Source organism: Hippocampus bargibanti, linkage group LG22 (assembly GCF_051943395.1).
Source record: "Hippocampus bargibanti isolate YZ-2025 linkage group LG22, ASM5194339v1, whole genome shotgun sequence".
Lineage (NCBI taxonomy): Eukaryota > Metazoa > Chordata > Actinopteri > Syngnathiformes > Syngnathidae > Hippocampus > Hippocampus bargibanti.
Window position 1 is genome coordinate 5,522,901 of NC_142755.1, and position 21,693 is coordinate 5,544,593.

Sequence of the window (21,693 nt, forward strand, 5' to 3'; positions counted from 1 at the left end):
AATGAAACATTACCTTTGAAAGGGGAGAGTAGGTTGTACATTAAAAATACTTCGAGAACAAATTACATCCACAATAATCAAAACGAACATTCAACTTCCTGGTGTACCAGCTACTTCCGGTAATAAAGTGGCTGGTTGAGATCGAAATCTTCAAGACAACGTTTATTCAACCATTCCTCCCTATTTGTTTTAACTTAATTTAAATACAAAATAATTTGTCGTGTTATAGCAAGAGAACCCCGTTGAATAGACTCACTCTCATGCTGAGACCCCTCCTGGGTGCAGATGGAATTGGAGCAGGTGTGGGGAGACACGTAACCACCGCTGGCCAATCAGAATGCAAGGATGGCAGCGTTTCTGATAACCGGAAATCGATAATCTGAGACATTACTGGGAAGAAAATAGTTGGATTATTCAGACACACGGAATTTTTAACAATAAACAATGAATAAAAGAAACGTTACCTTTCAAAGGGGAGTGTTGGTTGTACATTACAAATACCTCGAGAAAAAAATGACATTCACAATAAAACGAACATTCAACTTCCTGGTGTACTAGAAAGTACCAGCCACTTCCGGTAATGAAGTGGCTCGTTGAGTAAACTGTGCTAATTTGAAATCTTGAAGCCAACATTTATTCAACCTTTCCCCTCCTATTTGTTTTAAACTCATTTAATACAAAATATTTGTAGTGTTAAAGCAAGGGAAAACCGTTAAACAGCCTCGCTATCATGCTTCTCGCGTACAATCTCGCCATACAGTCGCCATAATCGCTGGAGAACGTTTTACAAAATGTGTCAAGTTAGCATTTGTGTCATCGCATTTTGGCTTACACGTGTCAAAATAGTGTTTGTCCATTTACCTTTAAATGATTTGTTTGTGTGTGTGCAGTTAATGTAGCAATAAAGTTTTGTTTTTTTTTGAAAAGTGCACAAACAAGACAACTGTCACCGGAACTGGGCCACAAGCAAGATAATCTCATTTAAAATGTTGGGAGTTCACTTGAAGAATAAAGAAGAAACAAAATCACAGCAAATAAAAACTAAATAGTCATGTGTCACACTACCCACAATGCAACGGGGCTGATTTTTTTCCACGCTCAGGTCAAACTAGCTATTTACAAAATAAAAAAACACATAAAGCTGACATGACCTAAAAACTTGATGCAAGTTATGATAAACGACATATGCGAGGTGGGGGTGGAGCAAAATCAAGTCGCCATTTTGAGAATTGGATGACGAAAAAAGCCTGAAAAGAAAAAGAAAATATGTTCCACATTCAGCATCATTTTCCTAAACTGCCATTTTCACTCCAAAGTATGACTATTTAGGAAAAAAAGAAAAAGCTTTGACCTTGCATTTGACATTCCACATTTGTATATTTCATAATAGTGGTTAAATAAATGGACATTACCAGTCACGGCATTGGGCATAGCTGGATAAACATTTAAAGACACGGTAAAGGTAATTTGTAGTATAGTGATACCTTGGCTTCCGAACTTAATTGGTTCCCAGACAGTGTAAGGCGAAAAGTGTGTATCCCAAAAATAAATTTACCATAGGAAACCATTAAAATGAGAATAATCCGTTCCCAGGTCCCCATAAAACATAATTTTCTAATTTTCTAAGCCTTAAAACTACACAAAATGTACCTTATTTTATGTATAATAAATATGCTATGGTATTATAATTAATGAAATAAACTGTACTGTATAATAAATTTGTTTTATTTACCTTTGTGATGGTCGTTGATGGCTTGATGGAATGGAGTGGCCTGTTTCATCAGCATTAAACACTTGATGAGGAACGTAACCTTCTTTCAACATCTTGAGGAATGATGTAGGTACTTTGTCTGTGATAATTTTATCTAGTTCCTCATCAATTGTGTTCTGTATAGCTGGGTTGATCACTTTTTGCATCAGGTGTACAGATGTTATGTGCGGGTTCGTTTGTGGAGTCTGATTGATGGGATATTTTAACCTTGCAGTCTACACTCTGCCTGTGAACTATCAGAGTTGAAACTCTCTCACTGTCGTCTGCCTGTCGCTTTAATGTTTAAACCACCTTGCGGGGAATAGTGGACAAAAACAAAATCGCCTGCCATTTTGTTTTTAGAAGAATTGGCTCGTTCGCGAACGACACATCGCTAATTGAGGCAGCTCCGCGTACGAAAAAGTTCGTATGCCAAGGTAAAATGTTCATAAATTTAACGTTCGTAAACCAAAAAGTTCGTACGCCAAGGGCTTCGTAAACCGAGGTATCACTGTATGTGCCTTGGCTAACTATTTTTTTCCACCCTTTGCCTCCAAATAAACTGCATCATACGCTTTGGGGTGGCCATTTTAGGAATCAAGATGGACTCCATGCAGTTAATTCCAGTTTGGATGCATTGTGGTTGTATGGAAATGCTAGCAAAGGCTAGCAAATGGTGCGCACACACACATTCCTTTCTATATTGCTTCTCCAGAGGGCCGTTCCCTCGACACCATCTGGGCGGCGGTGTCGGAAGGGGTGAAAGGTGGAAAGAAATAATTAATGGGTGCATCCAGGGTGACGGGTTGCCATGGTGATGAACCACGGCGGTCCAAATTGAAGCGTCCTTCGCACGGAGCGACGTTTAGACAAAGGAGTTCATGGCGTTGACGGGCGACGGCGCCTCCGAACTCTCGTTGCCCTCGTGCGTGTCCTTCTCCTTTTTGCCGCTGTACTGGCCGATGAAGGAGCCGTCCTCGTTGAACTGGCCGTCCCCGCCCTCCCCGTAGTCCACCAGGCTGTCGTCGCTCTCGTCGCGCCGCACCGTGCCGTTGGACGGCGTCCGGCTGCCCTTCAGCGGCTTGTGGTCCTCCGTGTCACTGTTTAAAAAAATAAAAATAAAAAGAATAAAATACAAATAAAATACAATAAATTAGTAGGTTGAACCCTTGACCTCATGTACAACAAGAGGGGACTCTGGTGCATTGACTGCAATCAATACTTGTTGTTATGGGGGAATTTGTTAGTTTTTCAAAATAATAAAAATATAAAAGTATATAATAATAATATAATATAATAATATAATAATACAACGATAAAGTAATAAAATAAAATAAAATAAAAAATAAAATAAAATATAATAAAATGGCAACATGATAAAATGATAAATTAATAATATAAAATAAATTAAAAAATAACATATTGCAATAATTATATAATGCAATAACACAATAATAAAGTAATATAATAATAAAATGATAAAATTAAATTAATAAAATGAAATAATAAAATAAGAGAATAATAAAATGATAAAATTATAGAGTAATCAAATAAAATAATAATATTTTAACATACAGTTATCAAATAAATTAATAAAGACTATAAAATAATAAAACAATAAATTAGTACAATAATAAAATAATACAATTATAAAGTAATAAAATAAAATAATAACATAACATAACATAATGCAATAATGCAATAATAAAATGATAACATTATGACATAAAATTATCAAATAAAATAATAAAGACTATAAAATAATAAAACAATAAATTACTACAATAAAATAATACAATTATAAAGTAATAAAATAAAATAATCACATAATCAAATAAAATAATAACATAACATAATGCAATAATAAAATGATAACATTATTACATAAAATTATCAAGTAAAATAATAAAGACTCAAAAATAATAAAACAATAAATTAGTACAATAATAAAATAATACAATTATAAAGTAATAAAATAACATAAAATAAAATTGAAAAATAAAATAATAAAATAATAAAGTAAAACAATAAATTAGTACAATTATAACATAAAATAATAAAACTAAATACTAAATAATTAACTAAATAAATTTGTAAATTTCTAAAATTAAATCATACAGTACAAAGCAACACAGTAATACAATAACAAAATAAAATCATCATAAAATCATAAAAGAATAATCAAATATGAGTTCCAAATTGAGCACTCTGACTGAACTTTGCTGTGTTTTATGGCTTTGACATTATGAAAAAAACTTTTTACATGTTATGGACTGGTAGTAGTAGTAGTAGTTACGTGCTTATAAATGAAATGTATTATTAGTAGTAGTTATATTTAGTACTGTGTGTCTTCATTTAACAAGACAAGGACTGTAACTAATGAAATCAATGATGGCTTCCCTACAACTAAAAGAGTTTAAGTTCGCATTAAGTTTGTTAAAGAGGACAAATTTGTTTGATGAGATAGTTTCTAGGGTTAGTTGCGATTGAGTCTTGCCTCTGTGGCGTGTTTGCTATTGGGCTCCGCTGATGTCTTGGCAGCTTCGCATAATGTTCTATGTACAAATAACCACAGTAGGTGAGAAAGTGGGTCTGTGGGGGGGATAGTGGAAGTCTGTCTTACCTGTATTCTCCAAAGGTGCCATCGTCCTCCTTCATGGGCTGGATCTCCGGGTCTTGGTGAGCTTCTTCTTTCTCTTTTACTGTCGAAGGCATAAACACATCACCCAAAAGGAATCCATTATAAATACACACTTAAAGGACAACCGACATCTCCGGACAATAATTTATAAAATGGCTTCAAATGACTTCTACTGAGCGTATTTTAATAACATTCCACCGCATCTAGCTATATTTTACGTTTTAAGGCTCGTGCTGAATATTCAGGAAGTCTTGTTTTTGAGTTGGTGACGAGTCCGTATGTGATGTCACTAAAGGTACGCCCCTGACCAAAAAAAAAAAAAAAAAAAAAGACGCATTGTAGCGGACCTTCCATCACATCAATGTATTTTGCTGTACTTGTTTGGTCTGGGGACCTCGTGTTGCACCCAAAAGCTGCCAGAAGAGGGCGTCCAAGCTCCATATAAGGAATTTATTTTATTAGCCTGTGGAAACGGAGGTGGTCACAGGAGGTCGCCATTTTGTGCCTCTTTTCTGGTGATCAGTTTCTCCCCAATGTGCCTCAAAATGGCATGGAATAAATTCTTTAATCGATTGCAAACATGTATGCTTTCCTCTTCAGAACTATTTGAATAATATTAATAAAATGTTTTTCTGATGTCAGTTAAGAAACAAAAAAGTGACGTCGGTTGTCCTTTAAATACACTCTTTTTACCTGGATACTTGCCGCCTTTGTTCCTCTTGATGAAACAGACGATGAGGAGCACCAGGATGAGCAAAGCGATGGCGCACATAAGCCCGATGAACCAGCCTTGGGTGGCGATGTCCACGTGTCGACTGGCCACGGCTACGAAAGGCAGAAAGATTCAATGTGTGGGTGAGTAGGTGGGCTTAAGAGGGGTGCGCGGGGGTTGTCAGTAATGGAAGTCATGATGCAATGTGAAAATGATAGACAGAATGATAGAAAATAGACACGTTTCATGCTTAGAAGGCCCACAATGGAAACAGAAAAAAATCTGGGGTCAATCTGAGGTGAACAGACACAGCCTGTTAAACTGTCTAATTTAAAACAGATTTTTTTCTTACTGTCTGTAAGAAAAGAATCTGTTTTAAATTAGGTATCAAGTAGACAGGATGAACTAATACAACTATTACTGTTAAACTGTCGTCTTCATGTAGGAGATGTGGCCGTGGCCTAATTTAGGATTTGGTAAACTCCTTCAAAGGAAGATGTCATTAGCCAGGTTACAAATCCAGTTATACCTTGTCTTACGATCTTAATTGGTTACCAAAAAGGTGTGTATTCCAAAACAATAATTTCCCATAGAAAACCATTAAAATTAGAATAATCCGTTCCCAGGTCCCCATAAAACATAAGTTTCAACGAAATAAACCTTAAAACTACACACAATATACCTTATTTTATGTATGACAAATGTGCTATGGTATTGTAATTAAAGAAATAAACTGTACTGAATAATAAAGTCATTTTATTTACCTTTGTGATGGTCGTTGATGGCTTGATGGAATGGATAGCTTTTTGTATAAAGTGTCTCAAGGAGCTCTGGGTTGTACATCTTAGTAGTTGTGATATTGCAACAGATGAAGGCAGACACACACTTCCCTTGCTTGTATGTTCTCTTCCAATTATGATGCTTGTGCGGGTTATTTGTGGAGCCTGATTGATGGGATATTTTAACCTTGCAGTCTACACTCTGCCTTTGTACTATCAATAAAGTTGAAACAAGTCCAAATTTCACTGTGGTTTCTATCCATGTTCTCATCTTTTTACTTTTGTTATTTTTTTTAACTTTTGTTTTTTGTCTCAAGCTCTGTCGTCTCCCTTTCGTGTGTGTTTGTTTCTGTCGGTTGTCCTTTAAATTTGCATATACATACTCTCAATACATAGCTTAGCAGAGGGCTGCAGATGTTGTGTCCGAGCCTTTGTTCACAGTGTCAGACTGAATATCTCTATCTAAAGGTGAGTAAAATGAGCCATTTTTTTTGGAGGGGGCGGCTATTGAGATGGAGCTAAGTGAGAAAGTAAAATTCGGAAATGACGAATGGGACTAATGAAACAAAACGACAATGAGGCATGCCGCCTGACCTGGCACCGTCACCACCTCTTCGTTTGTGGTGTGGAACGCCGACCCGGACGGGTCTCGAGCGACCACACGCACCCTATAGGACGTCCCGGGTTTTAAGCCTTTTAAAATATGCGAGTGAGAACCGTTAACCGATTCCTTTTTCCAGTCTTCTTTACCTGAAATGGAAAGTTATGGGTGGAGAAACGTTTACATTACACGGCGGGGTTGAGTGAACGCCGTTATTTGATACGTGAGAGCCTTACTGTTTTCCACCGTGTATTCCACGTAAATGTTCTTATGCTGTCCAAAGTATTCCCAAGTGATCAACGCGCACTCCTCCGAAACGGATGTGTTCACGATGCCAAAAACGGGGCCGACAGAGGGCGCTGAATACATAACGCAAAAAAGGGAAAGGGGCGGGGTTTCATTCCCCAAAATATTGGAATAAAAACACCACTATGGTATTGATAGCTTTTTGGTGAAGTTTCAGGATGAACCATTTTAACATCACATTAATAATTGATACTAAGTGACGCTTGATGCAAAATTTCCACATATTTTGGGGGGTACGGATTAGCGTTACATTTTTAACTTGTTCGCTGCCATTCCCGAATTTATTATTGAAAAGTGTGACGTAGAGCGCCATTCCAGAATCTGATAAAGCGCTGGTCAGACCTCTGACAATGTTTTTCCTTATCACAAGGTGGTAGCATTTGCCTTTTGTCCATGTTAGCGCTTTGTCCCAGCTTCAGCTGTTGTTAAAGCGCTATATGATTCAATATAATAATGATACTAATAATAATAATACTAAAAATAATACTACTACTACTACTACTACTACTAATACTAATAATAATAATAATAAAAATAATAAAAGATAGAAAGCTAGCTAATAGATAGCCAGCTAGACAGTTAGCTAACTAGCTAGATAGCCATACAGCTAATAAATAGCCAGCTACATAGCTAGCTAGCTATTGTAATTTGTACAGCTGCCCCCATCTAGCTATTAGCTGCCTATTGGCTTGCTAGCTAGCTTTCTATCTATTTGTCTTACTATTCTATTTGAGTTAATTCTGGTTGAGTGAACGCTAGCGCGTGTGGCTGCCGCTGCTCACCCACAGAAAAACAAATAGTGCTTGTAAATGAAATGCATTATTATTATTATTATTATTAAGGAATTACCATATTTTCTGCAATATAAGGCACACCTTTTTTTTTTAAGTTGACCATGCGCCTAATAATCCGGTGTGCCTTATGAATGGAAAACATTTAAAATGTCATTCATTGAAGGTGCCCCTTATAATGCGGTGCACCTTATGTATGGAAAATGTTTTTAATATATCACAAGGGGGCAGGCAGCATTTCCCCTTTTTTCCATGTTAGCGCTTTGTTCCAGCTTTGGCTGTTGATTAAAGCACCATATAAATCAGTTATGTATTGTATTTTGGACATATGCCCCCATTTCAAGCTCAGATAACTCCAGATGCATATTACCTAGGAATTAACTCTTTTTTTTTCTGATGAAAGAAGAGCGTCTAAGGTTTCTTACGCTGGATTAAATGTTTATGTCGTCCTAAAACTCTATATTCTGTGGTTCCTGCAATTTGAGTGACAATGCCACTGTTTGGCAGTGAATGAGTTAAAATGTTGCCATGACAACATGTTGTATGTAGCCCATTTTGAAATTTCACCGAAAAAAATCGGATAGAAGGTGAGAGAGAAGAGGTGCGGGGGGGAAAAGCTTGTGTACCCTTGCCAAGCGGGGTTTGCGTAGACCGAGTGACGGGGGAGGTTGGCTGAGGAGGGGGCTCGGTGGGGCCTAAAAGAACACGGAAGAAAGGTGAGACAAACACCAAGAAAGAAACAGCGTCGTGCTAGTTGATCATGTCATTTTCAAGAAGGGGGGAGGGCAAATTTGAGTATATATTTTTTTTTTTTTTGGGGGGGGGGGTTGTTACATTTTTATAGTAATAATAATAATAATAATAATAATAATACAGTAAACTCTCATTATATCGATATTCTCGGGAGTCTGAAAAAATATCGATATAACTGGACTATCGATATATCCAATCCTGCGGGCATGTAATTTTCTCCTTGAGTTCATAGAAATACAGTAAAGTCTCGTTATATCGATATCGGATATATCGATAGTCCCGGTTATATCGATGCTATTTCTATGCACGCACGGAGAAAATTACATGCAAACAGGGTCGGATATATCGATAGTCCCGGTTATATCGATATTTTTCGGACTCCCTTGAATATCGATATAACGAGACTTTACTGTAGTATCGTAATAAGCAGTACTATCGATATAACCCATATCGATATAATTAGACTTTACTGTAATACATTTATTGACAATTGGGCCAGGTCATTTGTTGAAGAGGAGTTTGGGGTCAAGGCAAAAACAATGATAGTACATAAAAGACTTGAAAATGACAGTGAGCGTGAAAAAAAATAGCTAAAATATGAAGCCTGCCCCCACCCTGACGCTTCATATTTTGCCCATCAGTACTCTAAAGTGCAGCTAGCTAGCATCTCGCTATCTTCTCGAAAGTGCACAAACAACAAAGGGTGTCTTGACCTTTGACTGTGGCGACAGTGGGACGAGTGCGAGCTTGGAGAGAAATAGAAAAAGAAAATAAGAGATTGCGGTGCTTTATATCGTAACCCCCCCCTAAGCCTCGTCCCGTCCCAGGTGTGCGCCAACTCACTGGTTTCCATGATGGTGGAAGCCTCTTTGGTGATATCGGCGCCGGCGCCCTTGATGGTCTTTGCGCTCAAGCGGAACTTGTAGAGGACGCTGGAGTTAAGGTTGTCCAGCGTCACGGTGGTCTCGTTGATCGGGAAATCCATAGCGCTGATCGGCCCCGATTCAGTGGCGTTCACAACTGAGAAAGAAGACATAGGGCCAAATGTCAAAGAGCGCTGATGCGTATGAGGAACTGTCGCGGCTCGGAATTGAAGTGGATTTTACGTAGGACAGGAGATGTGAGGCGATTTGATTTGTTTTGGTCAATGGATACTACGGTTTTGTGTTTGCTTTCAACATTTAGCTTGGAGCAGAGGTAAACGTTCTATACCACCATGACGTCCCTGATCCACTGGTGAAAATGACGCTTGGATCCTCTCCTTTTTCATCCAGAACTGCTTCATACAACAAAGTGGGGTGCAGGAAGTGCTTAAAATTGAATGACTGTGTGTCTTTTGCGTTGTGTCACATAATTTGTTATTTTGTTTTTGTGTATTTATTTATGTATCTGTGTATTCATGTATCTTTGTATGTATTTATGTATCTCTTCATGTATCTATGTAGTATCTATTTATATACCTTTTTGTATGTTTTGATCTATTTATCTATACTATCTACTTATTTTCTATATTTATTTATTCATGTATCTATAGGTATTTTTTATTTATGTATATTTGTTTATGTATTTATTATTTATCTATAATATTTATCGATAATCTTTATTTAATTATCTATAATTTTTATTTATTTATGGATCTATAATATTTATTTATGTATCTATCTATATTTATCGAAACCGTTTATTTATTTAGATATGTATTTATATTGTATTTATTTATTCATGTATTTATTCATGTCTTGATGTATTTATGTACTTATGTACTTGTGTAATTATGTACTTATGTACTTATTTACTCGTGTACTTATTTACTTGTATATTTATTTACTTAAGTACTTATTTACTTATTTATTTCCTTATTTACTTATTTATATATGTATTTATATATGTATTGCTATTTGTATTTATTTATTTACTTATTTATTGATGCATTTATGTACTTATGTACGAATGTCCTTATTTACTCAAATACTTATTTACTTACTTATTTACTGACTTATTTGTTTACTTACTAATTTACTTATTTCTTTATTTTTGTCTGCGCAAAGATGTGACGTGATTGCTTGTACCTGGCTGGTATTTAAGCGTGTAGCCAATCAGGCGTCCATTTTTATGCAACGGTGAGCCCCATTCCAGAGTGAGAGAGTCCAAACTTGGATTCAAGATGTTGAGAAAAGACGGTGGTCCTGGCACTAAATCACAACATGGAGCAAATATTTGGAAGGGAAACTGCGAAATAACATTTTTTGACGGCCAAATATCGTCTACAGACCTCCTTCCGGTGTCTCAAACTCCTTCTCCTGACTCTGGGGACCTTCTCCTTTGCTATTCAACACCCTGATGAAGATGATGTACAGGCTGTAGGGTTGCAGGCCCGGTAGACGACCTTCAGTGAGGTTCCCGCTGAAGGTCAGAACCTGTTCTTCCGATTCTTGATCCGCTTCCTCTTCGCTTTCGTGCAAACCCCGCTGGCGACGGTAGTATACCTGCGGGAGGTTGAACGTGACAGCTCGTGAGGAATTATGATTGACAGGACGAGCTTCCAGGGGAGTCACGACCTTCCTCTGTGTTCAAGGTTACCCTTTTTTTTTTTTTTTTTACTGACCTTGTAGCCCTTTAGTTTCCCACGGACCGAGTGAGGGGTCACCGGCTCCCAGTGGACTTGTGCCGTCGTGCTGTTGTGGACCGTGACCAAGACATCATCCGGGGTGGACAAAGGCACTAAAAACGGATCAATAAAAGAAGAACAGGTGAGCAAAGAATAGTTGTTGTTTTTTTTTGCGAGGAATTCAAACATGGCCGCCGCTCACAGTCTTCCCCCGAGTATCCGATGACGATTTCCGCCTCGGGCCCGTTGCCGTAATCGTTGAGAGCTTGGACTTTGATCTCGTAAGGAACGTAGACGGGAACTCCGGATATGACGAGACGTGAGGAGTTGGCCACCGTCTTGGAGGACCAATCTTGATCCACGTGCCTTTGCCTCCACAGCACCTTGTACTCCAGACCGGGTCCGTTGGACTGGAATCCTGTGAGCGACTATAAATGAATATTTTACCGGATGTCAGTGAATGCCTCGATTCAACAACTAAGTCATTATTTGTTATTTATTACAACCAGATTTTTGGGGGTAACTTGTATATTATTTATTTATCTATTGATTTATTTCAGTAATTTACTTTTTGAATTTTACATATTTATATCTTTAAATATTTATTATTTTTTAATGTGAATACCTGTCTATCTGGCTTGATAGCTATCTATCTATTAGCTATCTAGCTAGCTGTCTTGCTGGCTAAGTAGCCGGCTAGCTATTAGCTATATAATAATAATAATAATAATAATAATAATAATAATACATTTCACTTATAAGCACCTTTCAAAACTCTCAAGGTCACTTTACAGTCACATGATGAGTTTTTCTGTGGGTCAGTAGCGGCAGCAACGTTCACTCAACCCACAAGTAACGCAAATAGATGGAAAGCTAGCAAGCTAGCTAACAGATAGCTAATAGATAGCCAGCTATCTATTCACCCAGTCAGCTAAATAGCCATATAGCAAGCTAGCTAGATAACCAGCCAGCCAGCTAGAGAGCTAATATTAGCTAGCTTTCTATCTATTTGATTTATTACAACCAGATTTTTTTTTCGTAAATTGCATTTTATTTATTTATCTATTGCTTTATTTCACTAATTTACTTTTTGCGTTTTAAATATTTATTATTTATTAATTTGAGTACCGGTCTAGCTGGCTTGCTAGCTATCTAGCGAGCTATCTATTAGCTATCTAGCTAGCTCTCTAGCTATTAGCTATATATTATAATAATAATACATTTCATTTATTAGCGCCTTTCAAAACTGTCAAGGTCACTTTACAGTCACAGGATGTTTTTCTATGGGTGAGCAGTGGCAGCCCCACACGCCAGCGTTCACGCAACCCGGAATAACTGAAAAATATAGCTAGCTAATAGATTTATTCATCCATCCGTACATTTACATGTATGTATTTATTTATGTATTTACTTTAGCCAGCTTTCTATCTATTTGAGTTACTTCCGGGTTGAGTGAACGCTGGCGCGTGTGGCCCGCCGCCGCTCACCCACAGCGAAACTGATACTGCGACTGTAAAATGACCTTGAGAGTTTTAAAAGGCGCTTATAAATGAAATGTATTATGTGGCTGCCGCTGCTCACCCGCAGATAAATTATCCTGTAACTGTAAAGTGTCCTTGAGTTTTGAAAAGCACTTATAAATGAAATGTATAATTATAATTACAATTACGATTATTCTTACTATTATTATGACTATTATGACTATTATTATTATTAGCATTTTTTTCGGCCTGCAGTGACAGTAAATGACCATTAGATGTCAGTGTTTCACCTCGCCAGTGTGCTCACCGTCCAGGAAATGACCAGGTTGCCAGGTTCTGTTCCTTTTACTTGAACATCCGAAGGATTCTCATCGGGGGCTGCGACGCCAAAGAAAACATGACAACACGAACAGGCAATCGATTGGAAATTCACAGCCGTGTCCCGGTACGTACCCGCCGGGTTGGTTCTGTACTGGCGCGATGGCTGACTGGCGAGGCTGTAGCCCACCTGGTTCTTGGCCACGACCCGGAATGAGTAGTAGACGTACGGGGAGAGTTCCAGTTGCGCCGTGGTGCTCGTACCGGCGACCTCGGTCATGTTGATCCAGACGCCGGGTCGATGTAGTAAATCCTCATACTGGATTAAAAACTCTTAAGAAAATGATGCATCGGGTTCCATTTTAAGAGTTTTAAATAACAAAATAGCCCCGCCCCCCACCCCAAAAATATGACATACTTTGTATGGGACTGTTGCGTTCGTCTCCGGGTAACCAGGTGAGCTGAACACTGCGCTCGGTTTGGTCCGTGAGTTCTAAACGAGTAGGCGGGTCGGGTTTCTCTGTCAAGACAAGAAACTCATTTAAACGATTGCAAAAAAAAAAAAAAAATGGAGCATTTGGGAAATTGGATTCATTTTCGCGACTCTTTTTCGGCCAGCGAGAATGTCATTCACTGCCAGACGATGTGCAAAAAATATGTCCACCCCAGTGCCAGGGTTTTTGTCATTTTCACTCAAATTCCAGGACCCACACAATATTGGGTTTTAGGACTACATGAACATTCAATACGGCGTTAGAAACCTTAGCCTCTCTTCTTTCATGAGAAAAAAAAATAGTTAATTCTTAAGTTATATGGTCCTGGAGTTATCACAGCTTGAAATGGGGGCAGATGACCAAAGTACAATACAATACATTACATATTGATTGATATATTCAAAAGCTGTAACAAAGCATAACTTTGCTGCTGTGTTATTTCCGGGTAGAGTGCACGCTGGCGCGAATGGCTGCCACTGCTCACCCGCACAAAAAAAAAAAAAATCCTGTGACTGTTAAGTGTACTTGAGAGTTTTGAAAGGCGCTTAGAGATTAAATGTATTATTATTATTATTATTATTATTAAAATGGAAAAAAGGGGAAATGCTGCCCCCTCGTGGAAGGGAAAAACATTACCAGAGGTCTGACCAGCGCTTTATTGGCAACCCTTCGCAAGAGAAAAACAAAACCCGAACAAATTTGGGAATGGCAGTGAGTGAGTGAATGAGAATAAAGACAGACAAAAGAATAATAGCGAGGTTTGTATAAAAATGTAATCATTATTTTAAATTCATTTTTTTTCCCCCATTTGTGACCCTCCCAAAAATAAATTACCGTATTGTCTACACTATAAGAGAAAATAAATAAATATAAATAAAAATAAATAAATAAAATAAAATATTTTGACCATGTACCTCATAATCCGATGCGCCTTGTGTATGGAAAAGGTTTTTAAATCTGTCATACGTTGAAAGTGCACCTTATACAGGTACCAGCCGACTTACGACCGGGTTGACTTACAACCATCCACCATACTTACGACCACGACCGCCAGACCCTATTTTTTTTATTTTAATGCAACGCGCTAGCAACCCGGCAACGCGTATGACAATTTTAGGCCAGCCAACCAGCATCTCACTCTCGCACACCAATCGACTACGTGATGCACCAGAGGGGGGAGTGCCCACCGATGCCAGCCTCGGCGCGGCCAAGACTAGATCCGAGGCGGGTCGGGCGTCGAGTCTCTATTCAACAATTAGAATGGACTTTGACTTACGACATTTTGACTTACGGCCATTTTGACTTACGGCCATTTTGACTTACGGACATTTTGACTTACGGCCATTTTGACTTACGACCATTTTGACATACGACCATTTTGACTTACGGCCATTTTGACTTACGGACATTTTGACTTACAACCATTTTGAATTACGACCATTTTGACATACAACCATTTTGACTTACGACCGGTTGGTCGGAACGGAACCCAGTGCTAAATCGGATGTTACCTGTATTCCAGAGAATACGGTACTTGCTAATCATAGCATAAGGCATACGCACAGAGTCAAATTTAGGACCATTGGAAGAGAAATGTAAACGTTAGATGAGGGAAGGTTTGCGGGTGTGGGTAAGGGGGGGGGGGGGGGGGGGGGGGGGGTTCAAGGGTGGAGACAAGGTCACATGACTACACCAGAGAGGATATTTGTTTACCGTAGAAAATAGCCGGAGTGGGAGTAGCCTCTGAGAGAGCAAGAATCAAGAGTAGAGTACACAGAAAGTTAGCGAAAGTGACATACACATACAGGAGGTTGCGCAAGAAAATTGGAGAATATTGGGGGCGGGGTCAAGGGTCGAAATAAAGAGCGCGAGTACCAACGACTGTCAGCGTAGCGCTGGCGGAGTCCCGGTCCAGGGTGGTGTTCATGATGCACGTGTACGTTCCCTCGTCTTCATCCGTCACATCTTTGATGACCAAATTGTCAGTGTCCACCTCAAATCTGAATGTCAAAAATATTTTTCACCACGTTTGAGTACACGTCACGTCGCGTCCAACCTACCTTTCATCGTCGGGCAGCTCGCCGCCATTTTTGAGCCAGGTCATGGTGGGAATGAGCGACGGGTCGTGTTTGACTTTACATTCGAAGACGGCGCTGGTTCCCCGTTGCGCCACTTTGTATTCGGGTTGCTTGAGGATCCGGGTGGGCTCTTTGACCTCCAGGAAAACGTGGTTCTCTTTGACGCCCAGGTTATTGGTGGCAACGCATGTGTACTTGCCGCTGTTTTGCGACTGGGCCACGTTGATCTCCAGGGTACCGTTTTCGTGGATCACGTAGGGCTCTTCGCTCTTGATGGTGATTAGACCGTCCTTGAACCTACCAAGAAGCAAATATATTGAAGACATTGACTTTTTTGTAGGAGGGGTTGTGATAGTAAAGGCGTTTTTACCATGTGATGGTCGGGATGGGTGAACCAAAAGTAGCACAATGCAGTAAAGCGGGGCTATTGGTGATGACCTGGTACACTCGGTTGGGAGGGGTGAGCACCCTCGGCGGTTCCGCTAAAGGGAATAAGAGTCCAAATGGCCATCAGCCCGTCAAAACGTTTTTTTAGGGCACTTACCGAGAACGCTGACAAAAGCGTTAGCGAGTAGATAGCCGAATTCGTTGGAGGCGTTACACTGGTAAACCGCACTGGAGCCTGTCTGAACGCGGCTAAGAATGACGGTATCGGCATCCACTTTGCGGGTGGGGTCCTCGGGAGCGTCTAAAGAGCAAATATGTGAAGTAAAATGAAGAGTATTTTCAACCATAATCCGTTCCAGAAACAGGTTCGAAAACCGAAACATTTCCCATGATAACTACATTTTTGGTCAAAAACAGAATTGGACGTGACCAGAGATGTTCCAAAACTGAGGTTTGACTACACAGTCAAACCTGGGTTTTTGACCATAATCCATTCCAGAAGCCTATTTGGTGGAAAACCAAAAATTTCCCTTTTTAATCAATGTCTTCTCATTTTTAATCGTGATTAAACAATAGAAACATGTCGACTCACAACGGAATGCTAAACGAGGATAATGCGTCGCGACACAAGGAAGTGACGTATAAGGAAGCGAAGGAGAGTTGAGTGAGTTGAGTTCAGGTGCACTCAGTTTGGTTAAGAACCGATTTTTGGTTGTAAACCAAGACATAAAAAAAATGACATTTTTGGTCGAGAAACCGAATTAGACGTGAACCAAGACGTTCGAAAACTGAGGTTTGACTGTACAGTCAAACCTGGGTTTGACCATAATCTGTTCCAGAAACCTAGTTGAAAACCTATTTGGTCGAAAACCAAAACAATCCCTTTATAATTAATGTAATCAATGTATGATTTTTTTTTTAAATCAAAATTGAACAATACAAACATGTTGACTCACAATGGAACGCTACATGAGGATAATGCGTCGGTCACAATGAGACGCGACACAAGGAAGTGACGTATAAAGAAGCAGAGGGTAGTCGAGTGATGCGTTCAGGTGCGCTCAGTTTGGTCCAAAACCCATTTTTGGTTGTAAACCAAGACATAAAAAAACTTGACATTTTTGGTCGAAAACAGAATTGGACACGAACCAAGACATTCGAAAACAGGTTTGACTATAACAGTCAAACCTCGGTTTTCAACCATAATCAGTTCCAGAAACCCATTTGGAAACCTATTTCCAAAATCTTCCCTTTATAATCAATGTAATCAATGTTTGACTGTAAATAACAAAAAATACAGACTGAATAAGATTTGTCGAAACTCCAGAAAACGGCAACTTGAGCAACAGATAAGCACACAGCGCTCACTTTCTATGGGCACTCCGTTGATGAACCAACTAATATCCGGTTTCGGGTCTCCGCTGACCCGGCAAGTCAGGATGCCGGTCTCATTTGGGGCCAGGATCAAGTTCCTGGGGGCGCTGATCCAGAATGGAGCCGCTGATGAATAGAAAGGTGATAGAGAATAGACATAATAGAAGTTAGCCTATTTAAAAGTTTCATGCTGTTGTATGCTTAGTTGGTTAATAGAAGGCCCACAATGGAAACACAGAAAATCTGGGGTCAATCTGAGGTGAATGGACACAGCCTGTTAAACTGTCATCTTCATGTAGCAGAGGTCCGACCTTTAACGGTAACCTTGATGGTGTGTTGCGCCGTCCCTAGGCGGTTAGCGGCGGCGCAGGTGTAATCGCCGGCGTCAGTTTCACCGACATCCACGATCTTCAAGGTTTTTTTGTAGTTGAGGAAGGAAACCCTGCTGCTCGGTAACTCTCCTCCATCTTTCTGCCAAGACATCTCCGGAGTGGGCCTGTCGCGATTAGAATTGAAATGTATTATTATTATTATTATTATTATTATCTATAATAATAATAATAAATTTCATTTCTAAGCGCCTTTCAAAACTCTCAAGGTCACTTTACAGTCACAGGATAAGTTTTTTTGTGGGTGAGCAGCGGCAGCCACACGCGCCAGCATTCACTCATCCCGGAAGTAACTCAAATAGATAGAAAGATAGCTAGCTAGCCAGCTATTTGGATAGCGAATAAATAGCTAATAGATAGCCAGATAGCCAACAGCTAGCCAGCCAGACAGCTTACAGCCAGCTGTATAGCTAATAGATAGCTAATGGATAATAAATAAATAGTGAATATAGATCTCTAGATAGCCAACAGCTAGCAATCTTACAGTCAGCTAGAGAGCTAATAGCTAGCTAGCTAGCTAATGGATGGCAAATAAAAATAATAATATCTATATATATATATATCTAGCTGGCTGCCTAACTAGTAGCTATTTGCTATCTATTAGCTATATAGCATTAGCTATCTAGCTCGCTAGCTACATAGCTAGCTATCTATTTTGCTATATATTAGCTATCTAGCTCGCTCGATATCTAGCTCGCTATCTATTAGTTATCTATTAGCTAGCTAGCTTTCTCTTTATGAGTTATTCCGGGTTGAGTGAACACTGGCGAATGTGGCTGCCGCTGCAAAAAAAAACTTATCCTGTGATTGTAAAGTGGCCTCGAGAGTTTTGAAAGGTGCGTATAAATTAAATGTATTATTATTATTCTTATACTATATCTAGCTGGCTACCTAGCTATCCAGCTATTTTCTATCTGTTAGTTATCTAGTATTAGCTATCTAGCTCGCGAGCTACCAAGCTAGCTAGCGATTTGGTATCTATTAGCTATCTATCTTTCTATCTATTAGTTCTCTATTAGCTATCTAGCTCGCTAGCTATCTATCTTTCTATCTATTAGTTCTCTATTAGCTATCTAGCTCGCTATCTATCTTTCTATCTATTAGTTATCTATTAGCTAGCATGTGGTTGCCGCTGCTCACCCACAAAGAAAAACTATGACTGTGACCTTGACAGTTTTGAAAGGCGCTTAAAATGAGACGTGCCCGCCGTTCGTCCACTTACAAGCCTTCGGCGATGCATTCCAGCTCCAGGGTTTCCCCTCGCAGGACCATCTTGGCGCTGGTGGGCCCGAACGGCGTCATGAAACCGGGACGGCACTCCAAGGTCGGGTTGTCTATTTAGCAAGCGGAGACAAAGACTCAAAAGAGTCCGTTTGTTTGACGTAGGAATGGAGGTAGCGACTTACTTCGCAGCACCGTGACGGAAATGGGCTGCTTCTGCTGGATTGTTTGCGTGTACGGAAAACGGGCATAGCAGATGTAGTCGTTCCGGTTGTCCTCCGGGAGCACGTTGGAAAAGTACAAGTCGCCATTCAGGGCCTGCGACACGCGATTGTCCAGAGGAAGCTTCTGGAAAACTGGAGGAGAAATGCGTATATATAATATTTTTATAGTTGTTGTTTCGGGTTAGCCGATGATTGACTTACTGTTATCCATCCAAAATATGACGGGAGGGGGCAGCCCTGCAGGGGGACGGCACTGCAGCACCAGCGAGACCCCCATTTGGACTGTGATGGCTTCAAGTCTTTCTTTTGACCACAAGGGGGACCCTGCGAGTCACCGGTGAGGGTTTAGGTGACCATTTTTGGAACAAATATGATTTTTTTGGGGGGTAATCGATCAATTCTTACTGGATTGCCTGATGACAATGTTGTTGGAGACGGCCGCGCCGTGATCGTTATGGGCCGTGCACTGGTAGGTCCCTTCGTACGCCTCGGCTTTTTCCCCACTGATGTCAATGACCAAAGTCCCCGAACCGGGTTTCAGTAGAACTTTAGAATCTTGATCCACATCAAAATGGCTTCCGTTCCTCGTCCAAGAAAAGCTAAATCAGAAAATGGGATAGCTGTTATATTATTTATGTTTGTTTGTTTTTTTTTATATACAGTAAAGTCTTGTTATATCGATATTCTCGGGAGTCGGAAAAAATATCGATATAACCGGACTATCGATATATCCGATTCTGCGGCATGTAAATTTTCTCCATGCGTTCATAGAAATAGTATCGTAATAAGCAGTACTATCGATATAACGAGACTTGACTGTATATTTCACAGAATCAGTGTTGACTTCAGTGCCAGGGTTTTTGTCATTGTCACTCAAATTCCAGGAACCACAGAATATTGAGTTTTAGGACTACGTAAACATTCAATACATCGTTAGAAACCAGAACATCTCTTATTTCATCAGGAAAAAAAAGAGTTAATTCCTAAATTATATGAGTCTGGAGTTATATGGGGGCATATGTCCAAAATACATTACATATATACATATATTGATTTATATAGCGCTTTAATCAACAGCTGAAGCTGTGACAAAGCGGGTCTGGAGATACTTAAAATGGGGGAGGGGGTGCAAAAACATTGCCAGAGGTCTGACCAGCACTTATCTGCACCCAAACAAGGACTAAATAGACATTCAATGCAGCGCAAGAACTTTAAAATGACCTTGAGAGTTTTGAAAGGCACTTATAAATGAAATCTATTAATATTATTATTATTATTGTTAAGAAACTTAGACTCTATTCTTTCATCAGAAAAAAAAATCCTAAATGATATGTGTCTGGAGTTATATGAGCTTGAAATGGGGGCGGTTGTCTAAAATACAATGCAATAAATACATATTGGTTTATATAGCGCTTTAACAACAGTTGAAGCTAGAACAAAGCGCTAACATGGAACAAAAGGGAAACACTGCCCCATTGTGTAAAGAAAAAAAAAAACATTGCTGGAGATCATGGCCAGCGCTTTGTCAGCACCCAAGCATGAAAAAACAAAACCCGAACAAATTCTGGAATGACGCTATACATCATATTTTCAATTCCGGAATAAGTTTGTGAATGGCAGTGAATGAGTTAAGTGAGTTGGTTTCAACGCTGGCTTATTTGGGCTAACGGGCGAGTGTCTTTCTTGGAGATGCTGTCCTTGACAACCGTTGCTAAGGCCATTTTTTCCCCCTCTTTTTTTTGCAAATCTCATGTCAGATCAGTTTCAGCCGAGAGAGGAGAAAAGTTATTCACCTGGGGTGAGGCTTCCCCTTAGCTTCACAGTGGATGACGATGTTCTCCCGCGGGTCAAAGATGTAATCCTTTGGCGACTGCAGCGTAATCGTGGGGGGCTGCGGCACTGTGGGAGGGACAGGCGGGGTCAGGGGAGTTATTAATACACGCGCAGTGACGTTTGAAACGCAACCGCGGTGTGGCAGGAAACATCACGGCAAGCGATGACACGTGGACAAAAGTATTGGGACGGACTAAAGATATCAGTCCATGAGTGCGTCCCAAAACTTTTGTCATTGTGCATGAGTCCAACAACTTGAAAAGAAAAAAAAATAACAGAAGCATGCAATAATGTCAATAAAAGATGGCGGCGGCGGGGGGGGGGGCTCACACTCGATGTCAGAACTTACATCCTTCCAGGACCTTAGCTTTTGGTCCGCAGGTGGGCGGGAAAGGGGGTGGGGGGGCGCAGACATACAGCGACAGAATATTACGAAGAAGGGGTTAGTTTTTTGCTACTTGGCATATACAAGGAATGTACAGTCGGAGCGAGTTTTTCCGGTAGCTTCATTAAAACAAACTTACGATCAAGGGGAACTTCCAGCGCTGATGCAACATGGCTCACGAGGATCACCAGGAGAACGGGTCCAGATCCCACGGACCTCATCGTCATTTTTCAGGGGGTGGAACACGGCAAAGTCAATAATGTCAGGTGCTGCGATGGAGTAAATGAAGGCTGGCAAGGCTGAAAAAGACCCCAAACGATTGGTTAGCGTGACTATAAAGTTGGGGACCGAGTACTAAAAAAAGGCCATTTTGCATGTGCAGCTGACATCACGCAGCTGTTGAATAAAAGGAATAAAGTGCAAGGGATTTGTGGGGGAAAAAAAAAACGTCTTGCCCCTCATCTACTTGTATAAATCATCACCAAAGTGGTTTTGGACTCAAACCACATAAAGAATCAAACCCCATAGATCACAGGTGTCAAAGTCAAGGCCCGCGGGCCAAATCTGG

General features: G+C 39.9%; 1 protein-coding gene across 1 annotated transcript; it reads right to left on the bottom strand.

The window, feature by feature from the left end:
- Nucleotides 1–655: 655 nt before the first annotated feature.
- nrcama (neuronal cell adhesion molecule a) lies at nucleotides 656–21,402 on the bottom strand. The gene is made up of 29 exons (XM_088988405.1): nucleotides 21,265–21,402; nucleotides 21,090–21,107; nucleotides 20,701–20,806; nucleotides 19,313–19,506; nucleotides 19,109–19,231; nucleotides 18,869–19,039; nucleotides 18,685–18,796; nucleotides 17,385–17,569; nucleotides 17,068–17,199; nucleotides 15,857–16,000; nucleotides 15,683–15,794; nucleotides 15,295–15,609; nucleotides 15,110–15,234; nucleotides 14,948–14,977; nucleotides 13,159–13,260; nucleotides 12,876–13,073; nucleotides 12,730–12,800; nucleotides 11,144–11,369; nucleotides 10,939–11,054; nucleotides 10,606–10,819; nucleotides 10,403–10,525; nucleotides 9,177–9,353; nucleotides 9,047–9,079; nucleotides 8,207–8,275; nucleotides 6,720–6,842; nucleotides 6,477–6,632; nucleotides 5,085–5,216; nucleotides 4,374–4,452; nucleotides 656–2,850 (listed from the first exon to the last, which is right to left on the bottom strand). The coding sequence occupies exons 1-29, from the start codon at nucleotides 21,350–21,352 to the stop codon at nucleotides 2,616–2,618; spliced, it is 3,909 nt and encodes a 1,302-aa protein (XP_088844531.1). The 5' UTR covers nucleotides 21,353–21,402; the 3' UTR covers nucleotides 656–2,615.
- Between the last annotated feature and the right edge of the window lie 291 nt (nucleotides 21,403–21,693).

Excerpts from the sequence above, each read along its gene's own strand:
- nrcama (XM_088988405.1), bottom strand. The coding sequence starts at position 21,352 with ATGACGATGAGGTCCGTGGGATCTGGACCCGTTCTCCTGGTGATCCTC. Across the intron at positions 13,074-13,158 it reads ACGCAACAGTCCCATACAAA|AGTTTTTAATCCAGTATGAG; the intron begins GTATGTCATATT and ends CATTTTCTTAAG. Across the intron at positions 10,820-10,938 it reads GGAAACTAAAGGGCTACAAG|GTATACTACCGTCGCCAGCG; the intron begins GTCAGTAAAAAA and ends AACCTCCCGCAG.